The sequence below is a fragment of the Echeneis naucrates genome, chromosome 14 (assembly GCF_900963305.1).
Source record: "Echeneis naucrates chromosome 14, fEcheNa1.1, whole genome shotgun sequence".
NCBI lineage: Eukaryota > Metazoa > Chordata > Actinopteri > Carangiformes > Echeneidae > Echeneis > Echeneis naucrates.
The window spans coordinates 16,160,547-16,177,822 of NC_042524.1; the positions used below are offsets into that span (position 1 = coordinate 16,160,547).

General features: G+C 39.4%; 1 protein-coding gene across 6 annotated transcripts in view; it reads left to right on the top strand.

Annotated features, from left to right (window-relative positions):
* abr (ABR activator of RhoGEF and GTPase) overlaps positions 1–17,276 on the top strand; it is a 110,802-nt gene that overhangs the window by 61,375 nt on the left and 32,151 nt on the right. For all 6 annotated transcript variants that reach the window (XM_029518597.1, XM_029518598.1, XM_029518600.1 and 3 more), the window contains 10 exons: positions 1,895–1,947; positions 2,674–2,814; positions 3,127–3,248; positions 5,630–5,798; positions 7,748–7,867; positions 8,130–8,205; positions 8,316–8,420; positions 11,221–11,295; positions 15,894–15,991; positions 16,098–16,229. In XM_029518597.1, the coding sequence (XP_029374457.1) occupies positions 1,895–1,947; positions 2,674–2,814; positions 3,127–3,248; positions 5,630–5,798; positions 7,748–7,867; positions 8,130–8,205; positions 8,316–8,420; positions 11,221–11,295; positions 15,894–15,991; positions 16,098–16,229 (1,091 nt within the window). The remainder of the gene's footprint in view (positions 1–1,894; positions 1,948–2,673; positions 2,815–3,126; positions 3,249–5,629; positions 5,799–7,747; positions 7,868–8,129; positions 8,206–8,315; positions 8,421–11,220; positions 11,296–15,893; positions 15,992–16,097; positions 16,230–17,276) is intronic.

Consider the following 17,276-nt stretch of genomic DNA (forward strand, 5'->3'; position numbering starts at 1 on the left):
TGAAAATAGCACTTGCTTCCAAATAGAGCTGCTTAGAGTAACATGCAGAATAAATAATCAATGCATACAGCGTTTACTGCATTATACTCACTGCTAACATATTCAAAACAGAAGTGTTTCGATGTACTGTGCTGGCATCTTGTCTTATACACAAATTCACATCAAGTCACCCAAACTTTCTTTATTAACTTCGACTTGAAGTGAATACAAAGCTGCAAACACATAATTAGATAGTGTTCACTACCCCTGCAGTCAGTGCAGTTCCTCTCCAGGAGGTAGTGGAATTAGTTCACTGACCCAGGACCATTGATTGAGGCCGCATATTAATGATAAGAGGGTGGAGAAACTTGAAAGTGCATCAGTAACGCCCGCTTGAAGATTCTCTTTGGTCTGTAATGTTGAGCATAAATGTATGTGTGTGTTCATATGTGTGTGAGGTTTAATATGACATCTCAACATGCTCCCTGTAAGAAAAAGGAATTAATACAGAATAGTGAGAGAACAGCTCTCACTACTGGAGAGCTACTGGAGCTCATCTGAAGGAAGCACTGTTTAATGCTTTAAACGGAGAAGTGTAGCCGTGTTTCTACTCCTCTGTGGGAATAGAGCAGTGTGTTGGGGACAACCTGTGCTGCATACAGAAGACACATCACTTTTCACAGTTTCGGTTGGCAAGCTTATCTGCCCTTCGGTTTTAAAATCAGCTGCCGTAGAGTTGCAATTTTCACTATAATAAATGGAAATTAACTTGGTCACTGAGTGGAACGTCATCAGCTGCTTTCTGAATATGTATGCCTTTGTGGGACAGATTTGTGCCTATCACATATCCTTACTGATTTCTTTTATGGACATCATATGTGCATAATGACTTTATTATACTTATTCTTTTTTCTTCATGATGATACTGGCATTATTATTTTGAGACCAAGAGATGTCTTCGACATTTCATTACACACCTGCTGCTTCTGACAGAAGAAATCCACAACAAAACTCCTCTCCTTCAACCAACCCTCTTTCATTTATATCTATACAGTATATATATCTTATTTGTTTCTCCCTGGGGGTTCAACCATCTTGTGCGATGTCTATGGCCTTTCTGATATTTTTTACCCATCTTTCCCGATGTCTATCTGTGGCAATTTCTCCCGTAGAGCTAACATATATGTCAGACCTGCTGCTTTTCGCACTACCTCAGCAGCAACACCGTCCCACAGGAAACCAGCCAAGTGTGGTGGTGGAGATCTAAACTGTGACTTGGAGACAGGAATGGTGGCATGTGGGCATGTGCTTGAGCTTTTTTTCACTTTTTATAAATACATGCATAGATGTGTGCTGTGTATGTTGGTGTCTGTATGTGCCTCCCTTTCAGTGTAGTGACCAGGCAGGCTGCAGGTACCTAGTAGCAATAAACGATACAGTGAAAGCAAACTGCGTAGGAACCAACAGGAGGCCAAAGCATCAACCTTGGAGATGGACTGCATGTTAAGCAGCCCTGTGTGCGCATGTGTGTGTGTGTCCCTTCATTGTGCAGGAGCAAACTGCTGCATTCTTCTACCTCCAGCCAGCAGAAGATCAAACAAACAACCAGATTCTTAAAAATAACAGAAACATGACCCTCTGTTAAACCTCCACATGGAAACTGTTAAATCACTTCCACATGGAGGTCAAAGCTCCTGCTAAAGAACAAGTAGTGTACATGCTTACTCTCGATTTGTTGAATGTCAAGCTAAGGACCCTCAGTCGGACTATAGATGCTGTATTTAAGTGAGCTGAGTAGGATTATCAATCCTTGTCTCAGCAGTGGAATTGTGACCTGTGTATGTATTTGTCAGTGTGTAATGACGTGTTTGTGTGGGCAACGCTGACTCAGTACACTGCTTTTCTCTCCTTGCAGCTCTCCTTTACAAGCCGATTGACAGAGTGACCAGAAGCACCTTGGTTTTACATGTGAGTACACAACTTGCACTTTAACTTCAAGCAAATGGCCAAATCACCAAGTTCATTTAATATATCTAAAATCAAGTGAGACTATACAGCAGCCAAGGTCTGAAAAGACTATATTGCACTGTACTCCATCTTAAATTAGCTTTCCTCTTTGCTTGATTAATAATGTGGAGGAAACTACCGATCAAACATATAGAGATGCCAAAGTTCAGTTGGCAGCACTGCATGAGTATGCATGCAAGGCTAGTTTGAGGGTAACCACATGGGTTATGTTCTTGTCATTCATATTAACTATGAGGTGGTAAAGGGGAGTGGGGGGGGGGCATGTTCATTTTAGAAGGAAGACAGAAAATCAAGCCTCTCGAGGTTGGCTGTCCTGTTCCTTACCCTGCTACACTGACTGAGATTATTGCTGTGTTAAAGAAAGCTGTGTATGTACAGTGCACTTCCGTTTTCATAAAGAATATGAAATAAACGTATGCTTTTTTGGAGGGGTGGGGGTGGATTTTAAAAGGAGCAATTCCAACAACTATTAAAAAATGAGGGTGTCATTGCAGTGTTAGAATAAGGTCGAAGCGACTTTAATGTACAATTTATTAGGTTGTAAAAGGCACTTGTACTATTGAACCAAAAAGAGTGTCTATGCTTTAATAAGAAAATTACATTTATAAGTCATTTCACAGACCCTAACTGTATGTATTTGGAAAAACCTTTATGCATGTCTTTTAGGACTTGCTGAAACATACTCCCAAAGACCATCCAGACTTCCCCCTCCTGCAGGACGCCCTGCGGATATCTCAGAACTTCCTTTCCTCTATTAATGAGGAGATTGACCCTCGTAGGACTGCTGTCACTACACCCAAGGGAGAGGTGCGTGTAGGACTCATGTGTGATTTCATTTGTAAACCATTTTTTGTGTGAATGATCTTATGGCTCAAAAACATCCTTTTGATTACCTAACAACTAGATTTAGTCCCACACTATAATGATGTAATTTTCAGTTATCCAAACGACACCCTAAACTCATTCCAATCACAACACAAGAACAATCAAACCACACCTTGCTCAGTACCCGGACATGAGCTCTTGTTTCTTTTTATCCTTACCATTGTTGCCAAGTTTTTGAGCTTTGTGTTTGTGATGGTGGTGAGCAGTAGCACTTGACATCAGGTGTGCTCTTAGGCTCGTCAGCTGGTAAAGGATGGCTTCCTGGTGGAGGTGTCAGAAGGCTCCAGGAAGCTACGGCACGTTTTTCTCTTCACTGACCTGCTGCTCTGTGCCAAGATGAAGAAGGCAGCTGTGGGGTGAGCCCGCTTGACATACCATATAGAGTCTCTTTACATGCACCCCTTTAAATATTCACTCTTTTTGGATTATCCACTACGTCTTCCCATCTATATGCCATTCATTTATCACATCAACCCCTAAAAGAGAAACCAAACGGGAACAGCACTCGTCCCTCTGTCTGTTACTGGTTGTGATTTTTGATGACTAACAGAGAGAAAAGCAGGCATTTTGCCTCTGGTGTTTATAGAGTGGAGGAGACTATCAGATTTCCATGTTAAAGAGGAAATATGAATGATGACAAAGTACAGACAGGTGACAGGTGAGAGTGACAGAGTGGCTGTGTTTTTGTTTGTGTGTGTGTGTGTGTGTGTGTAATATCTTTGTTAAAAGCGTGACACGCATTCATAGATTTACTGTCAAATTTATAAGATGTGTGCCACTTACCCCATTACCACAAGCAGCGTTCAATCAAGTTTGTTTTGGATCTTCTTTTGGTTGACATTCAATATTTGGCTGTGTCCTTTACAGCCGACCCTGACTTGGAGGGACAAATAACGTCACTGTAACTGCCAGACCTGTAAATCAGAGTATCATGGCCGCTAATGTTATCTCAGCCAGCTGTTAACTCAACAGCTACATACACACAGATTCTGTGAAAGCAAAGCAAATCATCTGTTAAATCACTAAGAATCCTGAATCCCATTGAATCCCATGGTTATATCTCTTCTTTCGTTTCCGTATAGCTATATTCACTTTTCAGCATTATCAGAGTATTTTTTATGACCTTTGCATGTATTACACATTTGTATTACACTGATTCTTTCAACATCATAATTTCCAAAGTAGTCATAGATCCATCTTCGTGTCAACCTTCAGTTTATAACTATTGGCCATTTGTACAAGGCTGCGTTACGGTGTGACTGAAACACAAATGAATGGGAGGCCTGAAAAACAAAGATTAAAAAAAAAAAAAAAAAAAAGTCAGAGAAACAGTGTTTGATGATCAGATGCTAACAACCAGCAGAGGGGATGTGAATTTCAAACAAAAACAAAAGGGGACTTTGAGAGTTGTAAATTAATATATGACAATCATTAAGAAATTTAATTTGCGTTTTTTGCTATAATGCATATAATAAATTCCAGTTAATCTCATCCTTTATTGAAAACAGTTATTAAAGCTATTCAATTAAAAGTACTGACTGAGCCATAAAATGTTCCCTTCTCTGTATAAAACCATCCAGTGGGTTAGAATTTTAAAAGGACAATAATCCAATTGTTGATTAAAAGGGACTATCAGTAAAGCAAAATTTATTTAAAGTCAAAGCTCCCAGCTGAACACTTCCTGTGTTTCACAAGTACACATCACCTATTGGATTATTATGATGGATGTATTCATCTATAAGCAGAACCAACCTGCATGTCAAAGTGTGTATAACTACTTTTATCTACACCAATGCATCATGTTTTATTAACTGTTCAGCTGTTAATGTAAAATCATAAATTCTCATCATAAACAATGAAAATCAATCATCCCTGGTGGAAGTAGCACTCTACTGAGTATACACCATATTTCATTCATTCAGTTATGGCTTTGTGATATTAATAGAATATTAATAGGGAAAAAACACATTATTAAATTATTTTGATGCCTTTCACATTTTGACATTGGATTGAGTCCATCCTAACTGTCTGGTATACCAGCTGCACTGTCTTAGAAAATAACAATCTGAACCAAGTGGTAAAGGCAGTACAGTGTATTGTGGGAACAGGGCACCCAAGACTGGACCCCATTTACGAAAATAGGATCACAAACAAGCTCATGCCATACACAGAGACTGTACTCACCCCTGGACATTCTCTGTTCCAACCACTGCTGTCAGGCAAAAGCTTCAGAATAATAAAAACCAGAACCAACAGACTGACAAGTAATTTCTACCCCAGAGTGGTAGCAGCCATTACTCCCCTCTCCACAGAATAGTGCAGAAGTCACTTACAGTTTGAAAGCACCAGTCAAGTCAAGGTACTTCCAATTTCTCTTCATACCCATGTACAGTTATTTCATATTTTGATATTTATAGTATTTTTATTCTTTTACTGTATGCAAGAGATGCCAAACCAAGTTTTGTTGTACTTGTAAAGCAACAATAAAGCTTATTCTATTCTTTTCTATTAATTATTGCTCTATTAACATGTGTTTTTATAGAAATTAATATATCTGTATAACTTTACAGTATAGTGACCTTAAAAAGACCAACTCTCAATTTGTAAGGATTTTCATGTTCAGGTTTTGTGTGATTTTTTTTTTTTTTTTTTTTTAATTCTTGACTGACTTAGTTTCGTATCTCCTTATTCTTTTTTTCTTCCACCCTTCCATTGTAATCCCTTTTCTCATCTGCAGTCGCCACCAGCAATATGAGTGCAAATGGTACATCCCTCTGGCAGACTTGACTTTCCAGACCCTGGATGATTCTGACTCCTGCCCCAGCATCCAAGTCGTGCCTGAGCATGAGCTTGAGGAGATGAAGATCAAGATCTCAGTTTTAAAGAGTGAGATGCAGAAAGAGAAGGTAATCCTTTTGGCTCCCAGATCCTCATATTGGCATGTAGAGTAAAATCCAGTGTATTCCTGTGGCTTCGAATGTCTTGGCCAGAAAATGTGGCTTTGACACCGAGAAGAGGGATTGAAACCAGTTTTTAATCTGAATTAATGCAAAAAAGAAGCCGGTGTTTGAGTTGATTCATGAGGCCTTATTGGTCAGCGAAAAATCATGCAAAAAAGTGATGCAGAAGGAAGCTTTGAATTGTGTGTGGAACGTTGATAGCCATCTAATATTTATCAAAGAGTCAAATGGCTTCCATGGAAGACTCCAAAGTCAGTGATTCCTCACTGGAAACAATGCACCTGTGAGGTCTATCCTGCCCTATAGCTTTGAATATGCTGTAAACAATCAAGAAAATTCTTCCGTGGTTATCTCAAATTGTTAAATCACTGTGATTTGCTCCAGTGGTTAGCACGTAATTCTGAAAATGTCTGACATCACGTCATGTCCTGCTTCATTTATTTCTATCAGTGCCAAAGTGGTTGTTGACATGGGTTGGGTAAAACAGTCAACAGTTACGAATGTGCACCGCGATTCGCCCCCGCACCATTGGCTGAGACACACCATACACTTCAGGAGAAGAGAGTTCCTGTTATTCCCCTCTCACAGTGCAAAGCTGCCTCACTCCAGCGCAATGAGTGACCATGGCTGGTATTTAGTCAGAGTTGGCTAGAACAGAGAGATTAAGCTGATTGTCTTCAGGCTCTGACTCATGGCTTCCTGGTGAGGGCTGAGAGGATGTGTGTATTTGTTTTCCTTCAATACTCACACAGAACTAAAATCCTTGAATTATATACAGAGGCTCTTGCTACATAGTTTTATCCACAGTCTTTCCTGGAAAATAAGCTGATTACCTGCTGATAAGAAAATGACAACAACAGTGATGATGGATATTTTCATTGTAGTGTTAGCCATTAAGCTGCAATCTTATTTGATCATTGTAAACTACAGTGTTAACCAGACACAGGATCGTTACCAACTCCATATTTGTAGCTAGGAATACAATTAAGATTTGTATTATCTACCCTCGTTTCTTTTGGACAGCACCATAATGTTTGATTTCTTTTCAGCTGAGCATCTGTCAGTCAGAAAGTATTTCAGCCTTCCGTTACTACTTGAGATTATGAAGACACAGAACGTTCTTCCAGTGAAATATCTATAAATTACTAAATTTGCTTTTTTCAAAATGGGGATTTTTTTTTATTTCAGAATATAAAATAAAAAAAAATCTTTTCTTTTCTTTTTTTTTTCCAAGTCAATTATTTTTCCTTTTCTTGCTCCTCTATATGGGATGACTTTGCTTAAACATGTACATAATTCACATGTTGTAGGGGTGCCGGGGCATAGTGGGTAAAGTGTTCGCCCCATTAGCAGGAAGTTATAAGGATCATGTCCGTGATGCCCATCTGTTCCGACCAGTGTCATTTCCCATATGTCATTCCCCACTCTGTTTCCCCTATTTCCTGTCACTCTTCAAGCTGACCTGAGTAAAAAAAAAACAACAAAAAAAACAAACAAACCAAAAAAAAAAACTAAGTGTAATGTTGGAGTAAGTCAACTGTGGCCACAATTTAACCCGTTTCTTATATTCTGCACTTGTTCAAGCTGTAGCACCATTAAAAGTAATAAGCCATTAGCAGTTTAGTATACATACATACTTACAGAGTATGCAAGTGGATAACTTTGGTGCTCAAGAAAACTCGTGAATATGCTGATTTATGGATTTATAATAATTTTATTGATGTTTTCGCTCTGATCTCTCAGGTTACGTTTGTCTTAAAATCCTTTTCTTCAGAGGCTGCATGGTAATGTCTAGTAACTAGAAAAATGTTTCTCTTCCACACTCTCAACTGACTTATTATTATATTGTTTCCAATATAATAATAGGTTTTTTGCTTTTCTCTGTGCATGTGTAGAAAGCACCAAAGGGTCAGAGCCGTGTGGAGCGTCTGAGGAAGAAGATGAACGAGCAGGAATCATGGCTGCTCACGCACTCCCCCACCATCCCCTTCCGCATCCACAACAAACACGGAAAGGTAATCTGTTTTCAGGATCTCTCTTTGTGGAGTCAGAGCACTCAATTCTTACCACTAGAGGGAGACATGTACCTTTCAAAATAAAACCCTCTCAACTACTGCTGCTTTGCTAGTGGTTTTTAGATACATTTACACTTTGTACTTTCATTTAAAAATCTTAATAAATATCTCCTTCTTTCTTCAATCAATCAGTCATGATTTGAGTGTAGGGGAGAAGTTCCTGATATATTTCGTTCACAATGTTGCTTTTCTTTATATCTAGAGCTATCTGTTTCTCCTCTCCTCTGACTATGAGAGGTCAGAGTGGAGGGAAAGCATCCAGAAACTCCAGAAGAAAGGTAACACCAACCACGAACAGAATTGTTCCATTGACCATTTTCAACAACAGAACCACAGAAAAGTGGAAAGAGTGACCACCAAGTGTGACTGGTTTCTGTGTGTTTTTCAGATCTCCAGGCTTGTGTGTTGAGTTCTGTGGAGCTCCAAGTCCTGACTAGCTCCTGTTTTAAACTCCGGACTGTCCACAACATTCCTGTTACCAGTAACAAAGACGGTGAGAAACACTCAAACACAATATCTCTTTCATTATCTTATGTTTGGATGCTTCATCTGTTGCTCTTGCTTTCTCCTTTTTTCCACAATCAGAAGCACACAAAGTTTCCCCATTCCTTTCCTCCCTGTTTTGAGTTTAAATTTACACAAAAGCATCTATTAGATTCTCAGCACATAAAAAACGGCCACATAATGAGCGGGGGGCCATGCAGGCAATGAATCTAGGTTACAATATGTTTTTCATCTAGCTCGTAGCAGTCAATGCCAGGCAGTGTGTCGGCAGTGGCCTGGGCTGAGCTCTCAGCCCCTATATGTTTGTTTTTACTCCAAATCTCCATGTTGCAGTGAGGCTAGGTAGTGACATTAAAGCCATCTGGCGGACCCCCTGTGATCTCCTTGAATGGCACATGGGTCTCTGTTTTTACATGCATACACAGCACAAACTCAACACAGAGCTGGCACAGCAAATACAATATACTATATAGACCAAGATAAATGTATCCTTTGTGTACAGTAGGATTGTTACAATGTGTTATTCAACACATTCAACACTTTTATCATTGGAATGTATGGTTTTGGGCAGCAAACTGCTGCAGTGTTTTTGCACAGAATTTTCCTGAAGTCAATTTCCAGTTGAGCAATGAAGCTAGTATCCTGATTGGTTACTGAAGTTTAAAGGTGGTAATCACTTTTTGACGATTGTTAAACGAAATAATAGATGTTTGAACAACATATTTACAAGAATTCTCTGAATTTTAAGGCCCCAGGGTGCAAACATTGGAGAGGAAAGAATGTGAATTTGAATCTGGCCTCCCTTCTCACCAACAATAATCCATACCTCTATGCTTTAGAAAAACATTATCTACAAAAATATTCTCTATGTGTGCATATGGACACTGAGCATTGTCCAAATAACATCTGATTTGGATTTTCTTGATGTTTTTTTGGCAGCAGAATTGATTTTATTGATTTACTGTAAGTCATTTATCTCTGCTACTCAACAATGTAGGACTTAATTAATAAAGCCTTTTGGTACGCCAGAGGTTTTTCCCTCCAAGTTAGCCAGCTCTGCTAACTTGATTAAACCTCTATGCTGCGTAAGACGCCCATCACTTTGTAGATATTTTATTTTTAGTTTTCCAGGACAGTGATAGCCCTGTGTGTGAAAACAGAGCTCACAGTCCCACGTATTGTCTGATACTTTTCACCCACTCCTCATTATGAATCAAACTTCAACACACATGGCAATACACACACCTCAGTGACATGAGGTGCGGGCAGCACAGTATGGGGATGAAATGGAGACCAGCTGGCAAAGGAATGTTTCACATAATGAAGAGGAGGGATGATAACAAAAACCTGAAATATTCACCCATACATTTAATTTTTCTCTTGGAGTCTTCATGAATTCTAACATATTATTGGACGGTTTTCTCTGAGTGTCCTTAGTTTATTGTTCAAGTTAGACTAAAATTCAAAGAACAGATTTCAGTTTTGCTGTAAAGGCAGCACATAGGCCACCTCGAAGCTGAACCATTGAACCATTCCCAGGAGAACCTCCCCTATCGCTTACATACAATACACACACAGCGTAAACCCCAGAGACTGAGAGCTCAGTGGAGCTCCAAACAGTCTTGGAGCCCTCCATCATGGTTTATTTACCTGGAAACAGTGGGGCTTCACAAGCCTGAAGCAAAGCAATACAGAGACAGGAGGATACATCAGGCCACCCAAAAACATCCACCCCTGAACCTCCTCTCTGCAGCCAGCTCTATTGCTATGGCAGAAGACTGTGCTTGTTGAAGGCAGGTCTGACACTGATCTGAAAGGTTGTAATAACAGTTCATTTTCACCCACATTTTTTTTCCTTCGGATGTCTTGTGCAATGTTTTTAAGCCACAGTTTGGACCACCCAGCCACAAAGGTGGGTAAAGCACAGATGCTTTCCACTGAGCAATTTTATGTTGATTGGCCATTTGAGATTTTCAAATGCTTTAGACCTTGACCTGATTAGAGGACAGAGTTTGAAAGTGTCAGTCAAAACAGCATGTAGACACTAGGCCTAAATTAGAACATTTTAATTTTATATTATATTATTATTTATATATTATTATTTTATAGCTTTTTGTTAGGCTAGATCTTGCTCTGCTCATTTCAGCCCAATGAATTCCTCCTGCTCCATTGTCAGATCCAATGGGACAACATAAGATATCTAATCAATGTCTAAGACCGATATGCAGGTGGTCAACGGGACATGATGTGACAGAAATGTTAGACCAGAGTACATTGTAGTAAACAGTAGGTGATATATATATATATATATATATATATATATATATATATTTTTTTTTTTTTTTTTTTTTTTTTTGGCTGTCAAATTTAAAATTAAACAATGGACATCACCACAACCGGAAGAGCATTTTCATTAACCTGCCTGCCGTCTCAGCTGCTGTGAAAAAAATCCCAGTAAAATAGAAAATCTCATTACACTGCCAAGCTATGAAGATGAACAGAATATTTAAATTGAAGATCTGAATGAAGCTTGCATTATGATTTATACGACTGTATGTGACTGCACAATGAATTGAAATATAATTGAAATTGTAACAGTACTGTAACAGTAACAGTATGGTCAAGTGTAATGCCCAAATTATATGTGCCACAACACTTATGTTATATTTATATATTATGTTACTGTTACTGTGCTATAAACACTTCTGAGCCAACTGACTGTTAGATACAACACGTCACCATACTGATGCCAGGAATTCAACTGTCTGCTCCATGTGCTTGTTTTCCAGATGAAGAGACTCCTGGCCTGTACGGCTTCCTGCATGTGATCGTCCATTCTGCCAAAGGATTCAAGGAGTCAGCCAGTAAGTCGGCCAGAAACAGCATAATGTGCACGCACTCTGGCTCAGCATCCACTTGCGCATCGCTGCTGTGCAAATATGTATGTGCCAGCAAGGCACATGATCCAGTTATTCATTGTGACCTGCACTTGCAGTTTCCATTGTGCCTCTGCCAATCCAGAGAAGGCCAGATGGAGGGATTGATAGATGAAGGAAAAGAACAAAATGGAGATAGAGTAACAGAAACAATGAGTCTCTGAGGAGCAGTGGAAGCCACAGTGGGATTCCAGTGGTTGTTTTGATTTTGCAACTATCACAAATGATACAAAAACTTTGAAGGCACACAAAAAAGAGAAAATATCACTGCAGCTTCTAAAACAGCTGCTGGTCATAATGTCTCCAATATCAGTCATCGTACACATGGTCCTTTTTATAACTGTCTGTGTTCTTTATCGGCTGAATGTGATGTTGGCAGAACTGTGCAGAGGCTGTTTCAGACGTGTCTATAGTGGACAGCTGGTGCTCCGGTACACTTTGTGTTCTGTTACACAAGCACCAGTTCAAATATCAACTATCTGGAAAAGATACTGAGGGAGAAATATGATTTCCTCAGTTACCATGACAGCCTTCTAAAATTTCATGGGTAATGGATTAGAAAGCTCTCTCCTCTGAAAGCCTGTTTGATCCTCGATGAAGTGCAGAGAGCTGAGGGGTTTAAAAGTGAAAAGTGTGTGCGTGGGGGGGAAGTTGGGTAGTTTCACTGATACAGTTTGATGCCAGTGGTGTGTACTGAGCCAAGGTGGGGCAATCAAACCACAGAGGTAGCGCTGGCTAGATAACATGCAGCTGTTGTCAGCTATCACAGTTGTGGAGGTAGTGATGCTGATGGTGGCGTACACAGAATCACAACCTCTTCATGGAGCTCAGAAAGTATTAGAATTTAATGACTATGGTTGTAATAGAGCGTGAAAAGTAAGGAGATAAAACTATATATTTTCAGTCAGTTTTTGTATTTGTGCTGTGGCTCTTAACCACATTTGAGTTTCTCAATGCCTGACTCAGCACATTATTAGCAATTAATGGTACTTTTTATTAGCATAGATGTTTTACTCACATCATTTGAATTTTTCTGAAAATATTTCTTCTTTCACTGCATTATATACTTCAGGACTGGTTTAAAGTAGTGATGAATTTCTTAAGCTGGTTTACCTCAGGCGCAAATATTTTACATAGATGTTCTTTAGTACTATTTGCCCTTGAAGTTAAAGCTAAGTGACAAACAAAATTTCACATTGTTAACATCTCCTTCACTGTCTCTGCTCAACAATTTTCTCATTTGATCAATTTTCCCTGCAATACAAGGGAACGGAACAATTTACAGCTGTTTTGCATAATTTTGTGTGTTTATTATTATTATCATGTCAAAAGGGAACTGTATTGGGACTGGAAATAGCAGTCTTTATTCAGTGATTCAGATTGTTAAGTAGATATATAATTACCAACAGTAGACTCTTTTTTTTATTTGATTGAAAAATCACATAAGTGTACACCGGAGGATTCTATCGGAGCTGTGTTATATGTGTCCCAAAAACCTCCTCCCCACCAGTGGAAAAGACTTTAAATTTAGCCTAGGGTAAAGTATTCAAACTGGGTCATAGAGGAAGGAGCCTGTAGTGAAACATCTCCCAAAAACTCTTGAAAATCAGTGTGAAACATGACCCAGTAAAGGTGTGAAACTTGTCACTTTCATCTAAATTTACTTTTACATAAGTGTCAGTGTGAGTGAGTGACTCATCCCCTGTACATGTTCAGCGACTGCTGCAACATAATGCTATAAAACTGCAGTTGCTCCCAATAACCAGTGACTGCCAATCCAATCTGAACTGTGACAGTTGTTCAGGCAAGGAGAAATCACACAGGCATCTTAAGTGAGGCCAGCTGCAGTCATGTGTGTCACTTACAGATGTTTAAAATGACTTCACATAGAGTTTTCAACCTAATAAAAGATTCATCGCTTTTCCTCTTTTAACTCAAACCAGCTAAATCTTAAATCAGAACAAGTATTTTGTAAGTTTTGAAAGTCAAACACAATTGTGAGTATTTTTTCCTTTATCTGGATTCTTTGAATGCAACTATTCAATTAAACCCTTCAATTTTTATATCTGTTTTTTATTTTCACTTGAAGCCTTCAAGCAAAACACGCTCTGAGACCTGTGGCTGTAAAGGCACTGATGATCACTTGTCTCCTAATTCTGTGAACCCCCATTTTGACCCAGCATTCAACACAGCCCTGAGCAAAATTACCCCCCTGCATAAGACACATAGGCCCATTACAAGAGCTGCAGTCCTAAGCTAAATGAGATTGAAAAGGATGGTATCCATTAACCCGTGGATTTAGGGGTCATGGACCACATTGTGACAAATTTAGCCCCCTCATACTCTGAGCCTGATGGTGACCTTCCAGGAAAATGAAAACCCATGGACTTCAGGCTGTTGCAGTCTGTCCTACTTACTAAAGGCCTCCAGGATCCACTGCGAGGACACAAAAAAACCTCTCTAAATTTGCTCCCTCTGGCCTTGTTTGATTTGTAGGTCTGAGAACATTAACTAATTTCAGAGGAAATCAACTTCCACAGAAATCTTGAAACTTCTAATGACTTTGAATACACACACTCTTCTCATGACTAGATTAAAAAGTTACACCTACAGTTGTGTGGGGGGGGGGGGGGGGACAAACCCTTTTACATTTTTAAGAAATTAACCTAAGCCACAACAGAATTGCAACTGTGTTCTTCAGAATAAACCAGCTGGATCAGTTTTGATACTTCGCCTCTCCCGGAGTCAGACCCAGTCAGGTAGTTTGTATAGTTTTTGAGATGTTGGATGTCAAGCCAGAGGTGCCTACAATGAACTTCTATGCTTCCATGTGTTGCGGAAGTGTACAATTACTACTTCATTCAATAAAGATCCCCCAGATGGTCAGAGTGAATTCCCCTCTGCTGAACTTTCCTCATACCACCACTGTTAATCTCTTCCTCATTGAGAGTAATTATGCCAGAGCTTTTCAGCATGCTGAAAAACATAAACAAAGAGGGAAAGGAACCAGATGGAATTAGATTCCATTTTACTGTATAGTCCTGTCTGCGATAGTTATATGGGCGCATACTGTATGTCAGTGTTTGGTCAGTAAAATATTTTTATATAGGTTGTAGGGTTGTTATCACTCTATAATGTTAAGTAGCCTTAGCTCAGGCTGTCTCCTCTAAATGTGTTTTATATGTTTATAAGATTGAACCAACTCCCTTGGTTCCCTCAACCAATGTCAGCGACTCTCCTGGTGAAAGGTCAAGCAGTACATCCATCCATCATACTGTCAGATGGAGGTACACCCAAGGGAGCAGGTCCAGGCTGCAGGACGTACTATAGACACTTCACAGACAGGCAGTAGCCTGGTCTGCAGGAACAGCTACAGCAGCGTTTGAGGAAACACATTAACAGATTTAATTGCTCCATGTATGAGCTGATCCCAGGGGAGTGACAGCGCGGGTATGAGGATGTAAAGAGTGGAGGGGGCCACAGACAGGAGATTGATGCCTGCTCACAAACTACGTTATATTGACATTTCAAAGGACTATTTCACTTTGATGGAACCTTTTTATGTCTATCACTACACATTTGTCACAAATCTGCCTAGGGAATTAGATATTCATTCATTCACAGTTACTGCAAAGATCTTACTTAAAAACAGGTCTCAGGTTTGGTTGGGACTTTTGAATGAGGCATCAATTTGTGCTGCGGAACTCTGTAGATATGTAAACAAGGAAAAACTACCTCAGTGAAATAGTGTATACTCTTGCTGTATGTATTGACCCTGTTTGTTCAATGTTGCATCACTAGAGTATCTTTATTGAATGGGATGTGCCCACAAGTCACAGAAGTATTGACATGAAACAATTGATGGATTGATTTACTGATTCATCAATTAGTCAACTGACATAAAATTAAATGCTGACTGTTTTGAGAACTGATTAAAGTTGATTTAAACAAGCCGAACAAAAGTATCAATAGCATTGCTGCTTGAAGCTCAGATGTGAATAATTTCTAGTTGTGGGTTAGTTGGACATTTTACAGGCAAATGATTAATTAAATGAGAAAATAACAAGATGCTTATTAGGTAATAAAAATAACTTAATTGCAGTCTTGTGTGAGTATTACATGATAAACATTACTTCATTGTTGAGATCCTCATTGACATTAAATATTGTCCCATAATTAGAATGACCTTTAATGAAACAATATTATCTCCAATTAGCAATATTATTACCCAGAAAGTCTGTTTTAATGGCTCTATTAAACTATGAACTATTTCATGATTCTACTTTTACTGCAGGGCGACAAACATGCAATTTACATAGATGCTTAATTTGACTCCCTGCCTACTATATCTCATAAAGCCACACAGCGATGCATTGTGTAATACAGACCCAAATCAGGCAATAAACCTGAATGTTTATTTAGGTGGTTTTATTTGTCTTTAGCCCTCAGTTTTCAATTTGCAGTCCATTAAGGTTGTTTTATTACCATGTCTGATAGTTCTGTCCACTGTCTGTCCTTCTTTTCAGATCTATACTGCACGCTTGAAGTAGATTCGTATGGCTACTTTGTCAGCAAGGCCAAAACCAGAGTCTTCAGAGACACCACAGAACCACAGTGGAATGAAGTAAGTCAACAGAACAGTCTCCTTTCTCCTATGCATATCTCCACTTTGTAGCTCTGTGGGGTGAAAGTGGATTGGATTTATCCTCTTTCTCTGTGTCCTCCAATAGGAGTTTGAAATTGAGCTGGAGGGCTCCCAGCACCTGCGCATCCTGTGTTATGAGAAGTGTTACGACAAAAGCAGGCTTAACAAGGATGACAACGAAATTGTGGACAAGATCATGGGCAAAGGTCAGGTCCAGGTAAGAGGATAGCTGCTGACAGGCCGTCACGTAAATAAACCATACAAAGAGTGATGTCTTTGTCCTCTTAGGGAGATATCCCAACATGTGACTTCTTTTAATTTTCTGTCTAGCCTCTGGGTACACTCAGTACAGTAGGTTTTGTTACAGTGCCTTCTAATGATGCTGGTTAGGTTCCCCTATTTTGTTGTGAGAAAGGTTCCTATAAAATCCCTCTTCTTACCCAGAAGCTGCCTATATAGTGGAATCTGTTGTTTCAATGCTGCAGCTTTGTTTGGGGTTCACTGAGCAGCCTGCAGTGGGCTCATGTTTCCATTTTTCCAGAACATCATAGTTTGGTCAAGTGAAGCTTGACTCCTTTCATTTTCCTGCAATTCAGTCAAATTGCTGTTCCCGCACTTAAAGTTTCCTCTGCTGCTGCCCTGTATTCAATTAAAGTCAGAGCTGAGGGTTTCACTTGTTCTTATCATCAATTAAAGTCCTTGTGTTTCTCTCAAGTGATGCATGTATTGGTGCCAGAAGCAAACTTGTAGCAGGTTATTTTTTAACCTACTTCTAACACTTTTTGGCCAGAATAAATCAGTGAACTGCAATATGTTTATTGCTGGTGCACATAGTTTGTTAACGCTGTGTTGCAATAGGAATACAAATTTCCTGTCCTGTTCTCTCTCTCTCTCTCTCTATAGAGAATGAGAGAGAGAGAGACTATAGAGACTATTATTTGATTCCACTATTCTATTTAAAAGGAGTAGCCCATCTTTTCAGAGACGCTTCAGTAGTTCATCAATGGTTCAACGATGTATCTTATACTGTATGACAGTGAAACACGCCCTCTAGTATAGTTGCCAGTCAAAGAGACAAATGTTGCTGCTGCTGGGAACATCCACTCTCAGCCAACAACTGCTGAAAAAAAAACAAATAAATACACCACATGTTGACTAGCTTAATGTGAGAGGGGAAAAATAGAAGGAGAAGGGGCTGAAAATGGATAGAGGGAGAGAGATGGAGAGAATGGCATGTTTTGTCCCAAATGCTGAGATGGTGGGA